At 40.3% G+C, this 11,488-nt stretch overlaps 1 protein-coding gene across 1 annotated transcript; it reads left to right on the top strand.

The window, feature by feature from the left end:
* Positions 1–1,266: 1,266 nt before the first annotated feature.
* Positions 1,267–1,687, top strand: LOC121870550 (pigment-dispersing hormone 1 peptides-like). The gene has a single exon (XM_042372382.1). It carries the CDS (start codon positions 1,270–1,272, stop codon positions 1,507–1,509), a length of 240 nt encoding a protein of 79 aa, XP_042228316.1. The 5' UTR covers positions 1,267–1,269; the 3' UTR covers positions 1,510–1,687.
* The last annotated feature ends 9,801 nt before the right edge of the window (positions 1,688–11,488 follow it).

An 11,488-nucleotide genomic window follows, 5' to 3' on the forward strand; every position in this document is an offset into this window, starting at 1 on the left:
ACATCATCTGTGAGGGAATTACTACACCACGTGATGCCTCTCATAACACCATCACTGAGGAAATTATTACACCATGTGAGGCCCCTCATAACACCATCTGTGAGGGAATTTCTACACCACATCAAGCCTCTGATAACACCATCTGTGAGGGAATTACTACACCATATGAGGCCCCTCATAACACCATCTATGAAGGAACTACTACACCACGTGATGCCCCTCATAACACCATCTGTGAGGGAATTACGACACCACATCAGGCCCCCTCATAGCACTATCTGTGAGGAAATTACTACACCACGTCAAGCCCTTCATAAGACCATCTGTGAGGGAACTACTACACCAGTTTATGCCCCTCATAACACCATCTGTGAGGGAGTTACTGCACTACGTGTCTGCTGTTCAACACCTCAGCGCACAAGATCTACGTTACCTCCTCTGTAAACATTAATCTGTATGTTCACTGTCTGTTCCTTTACCTTTCTCTAATGAAGGCTTTTGCTAAACCACCAATGTCAATGAATGTAATAAGTCATTTATGTCCAATGTATATTTTCAGCCTTCGGGCTGCAGAGCTTTTTCATTAAACCGTTAATTATTATTATTATTATTATTATTATTATTATTATTATTATTATTATTATTATTATTATTATTATTATTATTATTATTATTATTATTATTATTATTATTATTATTGTTATTATTATTATTATTATTATTATTATTATTATTATTATTATTATTATTATTATTATTCTTATTGTTATTCTTATTATTATTATTATTATTATTATTATTATTATTATTATTATTATTATTATTATTATTATTATTATTATTATTATTATTATTATTATTATTATTATTATTATTATTATTACACATAATATCAACACGTCATCCTGCATGTTGGTCTTCACCGTTCAGCCGTGACAAGTGAACCAACATGATCCTGTTGTCATTTGGCTACACGAGCAAGGAATAATGGACACCGGTAACCCTGTTAGTGTGAGAGAGAGAGAGATAGATACATAGATAGATAGCCCATGATTCTGTTTGCATTATTAAATGAGTCTAACATTTCTTCCATCAATTTAAAGGTCAATTATCTTACTAATGCACAGGACACATGCGTCTATCTTCCACCTATTTTTTCTGTTTGTCAATTCACAAATAAGAGGTAGAGTATAAAAGACGACGGACTGGCAGACTCGTCCACCATCACGCCTCTTCTGCCGTCTATCTCAAACGCCACCTTCAAGCAAAATGCGTAATACCGTGGCCGTAGCGATGTTGATGTTGCTTTTGATGACCGCCGTCCTCACCCAGGCGCAGGAACTCAAGTATCCTGAGCGTGAGGTGGTGGCAGAGCTGACAGCTCAGATCCTGCGTGTGATTCAGGGACCATGGGGACCCATGGCCGCAGGACCCCACAAGCGCAACTCTGAGCTCATCAACTCCATCCTGGGACTGCCCAAGGTGATGAACGACGCCGGTAGGAGATAAGCGACTTCCTCCTCTTCCCCCTCCTTCCTCTGCTAACTCTAAGGACGAGACCAGCGGGTGTATATGTGTAGAGCCTTTCACCATCTTACCCTAAGGGCGGACCATAAATATCTAACTTTTGAGACAATGTAACAGCACCAAGCGTGTCTTATTACTCCAGCACCTCACTCCTGTAACACTTGTGCTTATATTAAAGAACATCTAGAGTAGGAAAAAAAAAGAGGCACAAGGTGAGGGACAGTCAGGTATAGGTGGAAGAGGTTTAATGTGATAACAGTACATATGCATTATTTAAGGTTAACTACAGGTATAGGTACTAATACAGGTACAGATGAAGTTGCTGTTAAAGATACAAATGCAGATACAGGTGCATATACAGGTGCTGGAATAAAAGCAAAAACAGATGTAGTTTAGGTACAAGTAAAAGTACAGATAAAAATACAGATACTTCTTGTGGTGAAAGGCTTTACGGAACTCCGGGGAATTATAGTGAAGTTCAGAGTAAATTATAACGAATTATACAGTAAATTATATAGTATCTCTCTCTGTTATATGTAGTGATGATAAGTGGTGTTATATGTAGTGATGATGGATGGTGTTATATGTAGTGATGATGGATGGTGTTATATGTAGTGATGATGGATAATGTTATATGTAGTGATGATGGATGGTGTTATATGTAGTGATGATGGGTAGTGTTATATGTAGTGATGATGGATGGTGTTATATGAAGTGATGATGGATAGTGTTATATGTAGTGATGATGGATGATGTTATATGTAGTGATGATGAGACAATAAAATAATAACAGTTTAATGCTAAAAATATATACTTTGCTGTACCGTTGTAGTGAAAAACATGGTGGAACTTACATACACCGTTAATGAACTATTGATGGAAGAAGAAGTTTTGGGGACTGAGCAGTGAGACAATGTGGAGCCTCCCGGAGGGTGGCGTCTTACCTTGGTCTAGCGCAGTGGTTCTTAACCTTTTTTGAGTCGCGGACCCCTTTGAGAATCGGGTGAAAGCTATGGACCCCCTCCCTAGAAAAATGCACATAAGCACATAAACACAACTTTGAATGCAATGAATATACTTTATTTTATTGAAAATTCATTGCCTCATACAGTGTATGACATACACAAAGTATGAATTAAGTAAACAATCTTAACAAAGAATTATGTTTCACGCTTTTTTATGCAAAAATTAATGGCCACTCCATACAAAAATGAAATACAATCATCTTGTGCAAATTAAACAAAACAAAACTTTAATTCTTCTCAAAAGTTCATTTCAATGAGAAGGTTGTTGTTGTTTGGCCTGAATAAGAAGATGAATCTGTGGAGTGGTCTTTGACAAGGTAACACGCATGTCATCTTTGACTTCCAATCGATTTCGACTTTTCGTTTTGATAGAAACAAGTGCTGAAAACCCTGACTCACAAAGGTACGTAGAAGCAAACGGAATCAGAGCGCCCATAGCTCGCTTTACCAGACGAGGGTAGGCTTGTGTCAACGCTCACCAGAATTCTCCAACGCTCTTCGAGTTGAATTCATTTCGTAACATTTCCTTTGTCTTCAGGTCAATGAGGTCATCTTTGGCAAGGTCTTCATCACTGATACAGTCTATGTCAGCAAGGAAAGGATTACGAATCCATGCTTCAACTTTAAGGTCACCTGAGCAGAAGTAACCTTTGAAAGAGTTCTGCAGAGTATCCAGATATCTGCAGAATTCTTCCTGCAGAGAAATTGAATGGGCCTTGTCACTCTCGATTCCATCCTGCAGAAGCACTTCCTCTAACATTGGAAAGTTTGCATAGTTGTCTGCCTCCAACCTCCTCTTCCACAGTGGCAGCTTGGCCAGAAAAGCTTGCAGTCTTTCAGCAGCATCCATAATGGTGACTCCAGGGCCTTGAATCGCAAGATTCACCTCATTCATATGGCCAAAAATATCCGCTAAGTAGGCCAAGCCATGAATGAACTCCTCACTCTCAAACTGTTCTGAGAGTGGGCTTTCTTTTTCTCTCAAAAAAAGTGAAACTTCTGCTCGAAGTTCAAGCAAGCGCTTCAAGATTTGTCCTCTGGAAAGCCAGCGAACTTCTGTGTGGTAGAGAAGAACTTCATATTCTGCTCCCATTTCTTGACAAAACCTCTTGAAAACGCGATGGTTCACAGCCCTGGCTCTGATGAAGTTGACGACTTTCACGCCAGTAAACAAGACTTCCTTCAGAATTGCTGGCAGAGTCTTTGACGCCAATGCATGCCGATGTGAAAAACAATGGGTCACGATGACCTGAGAAGCTTCTTTCTTCACCAAAGCAGCAAAACCAGATGTGTTGCCAAGCATGGCAGGTGCTCCGTCTGTGCACAGAGTACCAAGATTTTTCTTCCAGTCGAAGTTTTGCTTGGCAAAGAAACTATTCACCATTAATAAGATGTCGATGGCCTTTGTAGTTTCCAAAAGGGGCTAACAAAATAGGAATTCTTCTTTGATAGCATCAGCATGCATATAACGGACGAAAACCAGGAGCTGGCTGCACTGAGAGACGTCAGTAGTTTCATCCAGTTGCATACTGAACGGAAATGGCGTAGCTGCAAATTCTTCCATTACTTGTCTCAGAAAATTAGAAGAAATGTCAACAATTCTAGAGTGGATGACGTCATTTGACAAAGGCACTGCTGCAATTTTCTTCCTCTGCTCCAAGCCACAAACCAGCTCGACCATTTCCAGGGCACATGGCTTTACCAAGGTCTCTCCAATCGTATGTGGTTTCTTTTGCTTGGCAATGAGATAAGCAACATTGTAGGATGCTTCAAGACAAGGCTTCTGTGTTGGGGCAAATCCAAGTTTTGTAAAGTTCCAGCTTTCTCAAATCGAGCCTTCTTTGCACGAAATAGATCAACACTGTCCGATGCATTTTCAAGATGGACAGACGTGAGGTGCTCCTTCAGCTTTGTTGGCTTCATGCTTCCATTGGCAAGAACCCTTGCCACACTGGAAACACTGCGGCTTTTGTGTTCCATCGCGTTCAGCGATGAAAGTAAAACCAAAGGATAAGTAAGCTTCGTTGTACTTCCTTTTCTTTGGCATTTCCAAATTGAGCTAGGCCTGCAAAACAAAAAAAATATGTAATTTATATGGAAAGAAGTAACTAATGAACAAAAATTAATAAGCACGTGTACACTAGCATCCAATGCCACCCTACAGATTTACTGGTTTTCTTCAGTAACCAAAAATACACACATTACATCTGGTAAATATTGACAAAATAGAACAACTTAATATAAAAATATAGTGAATATAAATGTTAAATTTTTATCTGACCTTCACGGACCTCAGGTTAAGAACCCCTGGTCTAGCGGATGAGCCGCCCGGAGCGAACAGCGGACAATCGGTCGCAGGAAACAGATCAGGAAAGGGAAACCCGTCTTAATGCTAACAGAAAGCAAATAGTGGACAGTCGGTCACAGGAAACAGATGGGGAAAGGGAATCCGTCTTAATGCTAACAGAAAGCAAACAGTCGGTCACAGGAAACAGATCAGGAAAGGGAATCCCGTCTTAATGCTGACAGATAGCAAACAGCAGAAAGGCCTTCTCTAGAAAATGATCAAGCGCATGAAATTCGTTTGAATGCTAATAGAGCTGCGGGATCCAGAATTCTAAGAAAGCATACATAGTGGCATCCACTTGCAAGAGCAGCATTTAACTATGACAATGAGATAGAATATGAAAAGTATCCCTCTGTTGTCATTGGCAACATGGATAAGAAATGTGAACACTGCGGTGCAAAGAAGTATAAAGGAGAATCTGCTGGACTGTGCTGCTCTCATGGGAAAGTACGACTGCCGATTTGAAAAAACCACCGCAACCATTGAAGACTCTCATGCTGGGATCAACACCAGAGTCAAAACACTTCTTGGAAAATATACTGAAGTACAATTCATGCTTCCAGATGACATCCTTTGGAGCTACCAGAGTAGTTCGTGAGCACAGATACATGCCCACACTCAAAGTCCAGGGTCAAGTCTATCACAAAGCAGGATCCCTCTTACCACTGGAAGATGAGCAGGCAAAGTTCCTCCAAATCTACTTCATGGGAGATCATGAAAAGCAGACTACTATCAGTTGTGGCAATATTCAAGGTGTCAGACTAGACATTGTCCTATCTATCGAAGAAATGCTGCATGAGCGCAACACGTATGTACAGTCATTTAAAAATGCTCTGGAAAACATGCCTTCTGACGAGTACAAAGTCAGGATCAAAGCAGACACGACCCCTAAGGGAGAACATGAAAGAAGATTCAATCCTCCTGTAGTTGATGAAGTAGCCATCCTGATTGTCGGTCAAGAGTTTGAGAAACGAGACGTCATACTCAAAATGAGAGACGAGTCGCTCACAAGAAGAAGATGATGCCACGTGTACTGGAAGCTACAATACTGACAGGAAAAGCTAAAGTAGAGGACGTTTTTATACCAATGATACCTCTCATCACCACTGAACCTGCCATTTGAGTTCAAGCGACTTCAGTTCCCGGTTAAAGTGAGCTTTGCCCTGACCGACCATCTACAAGAGCCAGGGACAGTCCCTAAAGATGGTTGGCCTAAACCTGGTGTTTCCTTGCTTCTCTCATGGACAGTTCTATGTTGGATGCTCCAGAGTGGGAACTGGCAAAAATCTGTACATACTTGCTGCTAATGGCAAAACCAAAAATGTGGTCTAACTTAATGCACTACAGTGAGACAATGTGGAGCCTCCCAGAAGGTGGCGTCCTACGGTGGCCGAGCGAAAGAGCCGCCCGGAGGGCGGCGATTCCGCTAGTGATGTAATAAAATAGATATTTAATGGTTGTGTTTCATAAATATTTATTTTGAATCATAGTCATTTGTAATTACTCATTCTGAATTATAGAGTAAACAATATAATGATTGAATGATTTGTCCTGCCCGTAGATTAAAATCTAGATTATTTTTGTAAATAAATTATAATGTAAATTATAAAGCATGTGTAGAATAAAATATTCTTAATTTTAGAGTAAACTTTAGAGCGTATAACAAGCAAATATTTCAACTGAACAAATCACAAAATACATAACGTAACGTAACCTAACCTAACCTAACCTAACCTAACCTAACCCTCTCAGGTGCTTTTGTGAATTATTTCGTGTGTCTGAACGAATTTTTAAGTGAGGTGCCATGTCCTGGGGCCTCACCTTACACCTGTGTAGGTCAGAAATGGTAAAAGATTTTCATTTTAGATACAGGACCAGGCTGGTGTTAGTTAATATGTAAGTCCCATTGCTGCAAAGGTGTTCGAGTGCTACACAAATGTTCCAGTGCTACAGTTGTGCTCCAGTGTTACAGACGTGTTGCAGTGTTACAGAGGTGTTCCACATTTACATAGGTGTTCCAACCATTGTTACTGAAATGATCCATTGTTACAGGGGTGTTCCAGAGTTACTAATGTGTTCCAGTGCTACAGAGCTTCTTCGATCAGTGTTAAAGAGGTGTTCCAGTGTTACAAAAGTGTTCCAGTCAGTGTAACAGAGGTGTTCTAGTGTTACAGATATACAGAAGTATTTCATTGTTACAGAGATATTCCAGCCAGTGTTACAAAAGTAGTCCAATGTGTCCAATGTTACGTAGGTGTTTCAGCCAATGCTACAGAAGTTCTCCAATGTCACAGAGGTGATCCAGTGTTACAGAGGTGTTCCAGTCAGTGTTATAGAGGTGTTTCAATGTTACAGATGTGTTATTTTTTTATAAAGATGTTCAATTACAGAGGTTTTCCAGTGTTACAGATATGTTTCAATCAGTGTTTCAGAGGTGTTCCAGTCAGTGTTACAGAGGTGCTTCAATCAATGTTTCAAAAGTGCTTCAGTCAGTGTTACAGAAGTGTTTCAATCAGTGTTACACAGGTGTTCCAGTCAGTGTTACATAGGTGCTTCAGTGTTACAGAGGTGATTTCCCCCAGTAATAATATCTATAGCAAGTGTGTGCGTCCATTGATTTCCTATTAATCTAACCTACCTTAAGTTAATCTATGATAACATAACATTGACTAATCGTAACGTAACGTAGCGTAATGTAACGTAAAGTAACATAACCTGGTCTGAAGTAAATTACCTTTAAGTACTGTCAGTAAAACTCACGTAATCTAACCTAGTCACTCATTAACCACAAAATTTAATCCAATCTTAACTATTCAAATCTTACCTAACCTAACCTAACCTAACCTAACCTAACCTAACATACTTGTAACTGTCTACACTCACATTGTCAGTATTAGTCACTTAATTCATTAATCCTATTGTGTTGTTGTTGTCTGGTGCTGGAGAGATTTGAAGAAAAAAACAAGATAATATATAATTGGTGGTCCTTTACTGTGGAATTATTTAAGATTATTCTTGGTCGAACGGCTATTCTAGTATGTGTACTGGTCAATGGGGTTACTCCATTGGTCCAGATTTATACACACTCTGTGTAATTATCATCTTCACTCTGAAAATTGAACAGGGTGAAGTATAGTCTGTGACTGTCTTTTAACAGAAAATATTCTTTATTATAATATACAGAGACCGCCGAGACTAGGACCCTGCCTTGAGTAACTGGCTAAGGTGTCTTTACTGGGTCATGGCCTGTTAATAACTAACAACAGTTAGTAGAGGGGATAATGGAAAAATCGTGCAAATGGTGATACAAGCATGAAATTTGGCATGATCATAGCCTAGGGACTACTTGTTAAATCTGCCGGATTGACCATTTGGAAATCCAAGAAGGCAGCCATTTTTCAAGATGGCTGCCAAATTGACCTTCGAAAGATGACTTTTTTTTATAGAAATTGATGTACTGTAGTTGGTCAATCTAAATGATCTTAGTGTCGATATGTATGTTTTCAAGCATGCTCAGATGATTTTTTCTATTTTTGATACTCTCAGGTATATTTATTGTTTTATTTATGAATGGTTTAATGTACTGGTTTTATATTTTTTCCAACTAGGTGAGGGTAGCATGCAGAGGGTCTCTGCATGTGAGGGAGTGATTGTCAGGCACTACCAGGGCACACTGGTGACATCACTGCTGTGCAACCCAGCATGGGGTTCAGTGTCAGCTAAGAAAAAGCATGTCATACTGCAAAAGCTTGGTGTCCCAAATGCTACTTAACCAACCCCAAATCAGTTAAGCAGCCGCACCTGAATTTACAGGATGTGCCAGCGCGGGAGATCCGAGCCAAGGATAACGGGGTTTTAGTTATCTGGATGGTGTACAAATCGCACGGGACTAATTACACTGGATGAACGATCGGACTAGGTGTAGGGCAAAAGGCATGAACTTAGTTGTATCCCATACAAGAAGGTGCTCGTCAGGGTGGTAAAAGGATAAACCCTCGGCCCTGAAGATCAAAAATAGTTATGGACACAAAATCTACCAACAAATCATTCCTCACTGACTGGGCAAAGTGTTGTCTTTGTCAACAGGATAAGAAGGAAGATCTTAAGTCTCCACATGCAAATCCTGCCAAAAAAGGAGATGAAGGTTAAAAGAGCTTGGCAAGGAATATTCCTCTATTTCATTCAATCAATGCTATCATCATAAATGGCTGAGCACTGATCAATGCCCTGCCTCCACACACCTAAAAGACTTTTGATGCTTATGCCAGAGGAGACATCCTACTCAAAGTGGAATTTTATGGTGCCAAATACAATAGGGTGGATGTAGTGTTCGCTGTGTACAAAAAGTCAAGTCTGAAGTCTGAAGCCAAGTCGAAACGAGGACAGAAGATCAGGAGAAGAGTTACAGGAACCAGTAAGACTCCCCAAAACTGGAGAAGCTTTCTGCGAGATGACAAAAACAAGACAGAACTATTCATTTTCTCGCGGAGAAAATGTGTGAAGCACAGACGACAAGCACGGTGGTTGTGACAAAGGGAGAAGATGCCATTAGCAACACAGAGAAGTCCCTAGAAGCTGTGGCTCCCTGCTGTCATGAGGAAGCAGACACACGAATATTTGTGCATGCTAGGGATGCAGCAATGGAAGGTAGCAAGTCCCTCATCAACAAAGCCAATGACAATGACGTGGTCGTCATAGCAGTATCTGTACTGCCATCACTACAGGAGCTTGGTCTTGATAACATGTGGATTGCCTTTTGCCAAGGAGCCAGTCATCGATGGATTCCAGTTCATGATGTAGTTTCTGCGATAGGGCCTAAGAAAGCTAGTGGGATCCTATACTTACATGCTTTCATTGGCTGTGACGTTGTGTCTGGCTTCCGTGGGAAAGGAAAGAAATCTGCATGGCAGACATGGAATGTCTGTGATGAAGTTTCAGAAACATTCACCAAACTCAGCCAATGTCCAACAACAGTTGCTGATGTTGACCTGCAGAATCTGGAAAGATTTGTTGTCCTCGTGTACGACAGATCTAGTGCAGCCACTGGTGTAGATGAGGCAAGACTAAATCTCTTTTCCCGCAAGCAGAGACCATATGACTCCATTCCACCAACCCAAGCATCCCTCAAGGAACATGCAAAGCGGGCTGCCTAACAGGCTGGTATCATCTGGGGCCAGGCAACAATCTCCAATCAAGAAACCAGCAGTCCTGTCAACTGGGGATGGAAGCAGAAGGGAGAGGCATGGTAGATACGTTGGACGACTCTTTCCCCGATTGCGACATGCTGTCAGGAGCTGACTAAATGTTCCTGTAAAAAAGACTGCAACCAGAGATGGAAATGCTTTCGCTCTGGACTTTCCTGCACAGCACTTTGCAGCTGCATAAGTGATGCACAAAGATGTACTGTCAGGAGAAGTCACAGGAACCAGTGTTAATAGTCAGTATTTTTTTTTAGTAAGTTCCTTTTTTTTTACTAAAAGTGTTATTTTATGCGGATAGAAATGTTACAATGGACTTACAACTATAAGAAATCACCTGAGCATGCTTGAAAACATACATATCGACACCAAGATCACTCAGATTGACCAACTACATCAATTTCTATAAGAAAAATCAACTTTTGAAGGCCAAAATGGCGGCCATCTTAAAAAATGACCGCCATCTTGGATTTTTTAATGACCAATTAAGCAGACTTGACTAGTAACCATTAGAGAATTACCATGCCAAATTTGGTGCTTGTATCACCATTTTCATGATTCTCTTGAAAAATTGCATTTAGCTGCCCCACTAAGTTGAACTCTAGGCTCCAGCGCTGGAGTTCGGAGGGTATAACTAATGATCACGAGGTATGACGTATCCTCGAGTGGTCTTCAGATGGTTTTCATTTAAAAGAACCTGGGATACCAGTAGGGCGGCCTACAGCATAATATCAGTAAACCTCTTACGCAGTATCATTCATCCAACATGTAGTTATGAATCTAGTTATGTCCTATTCCTAGGTATACTAAGTTAAGAGCTAAATCAAGATAACAATCCTGTGATGGCGTCTTACATAATTATATACGAGCGCGGGCATGTGGGTGGTGCATACACATTTACCGGTGATGTACAGTCACGTTCAAGATTCTTCGAACACCGCTGGAGACAGCTGGCAACTCAAGGCCGTTTGTTTACTATACTACTTAGTAAAAATTATGAATGTGTAAACGTGATCTGTGATTGGTTGCTTAGTTCCCCGTTGCTTAATTAATGGTTGGGCTTTGTTGTTTCGCATTATATTATGTATTTCTGCTAGTATATACTGTCAATTTGATTTTAAAATGGATAGAGCAATGAGCCAACCTATATGAATTTATATTTAGATACATAAACATAAGTAAAAATTGGTAAATATGTTAAAGAACATCATGCATCGGGCACAACTGTGTGCAGGCTGTTTATGAGGTTGCCTGTTTATCATTAATTTATACTAATATTGTCTTCAAACGTTTAATCCCTTTCGGGTAATTAATCCAGTTGTATCGAACCGATGCTAAACAAAACTTCTTTCTAAAGACGCTGTGTGAGAGGTTGGAGTCATAGACCATGC

Source organism: Homarus americanus, unplaced genomic scaffold (genome assembly GCF_018991925.1).
Source record: "Homarus americanus isolate GMGI-L3 unplaced genomic scaffold, GMGI_Hamer_2.0 scaffold56333, whole genome shotgun sequence".
Classification (NCBI taxonomy): Eukaryota; Metazoa; Arthropoda; class Malacostraca; order Decapoda; family Nephropidae; genus Homarus; species Homarus americanus.

What these genes read in the sequence shown, in the direction of transcription:
- LOC121870550 (XM_042372382.1), top strand. Translation starts at nt 1,270, where the DNA reads ATGCGTAATACCGTGGCCGTAGCGATGTTGATGTTGCTTTTGATGACC.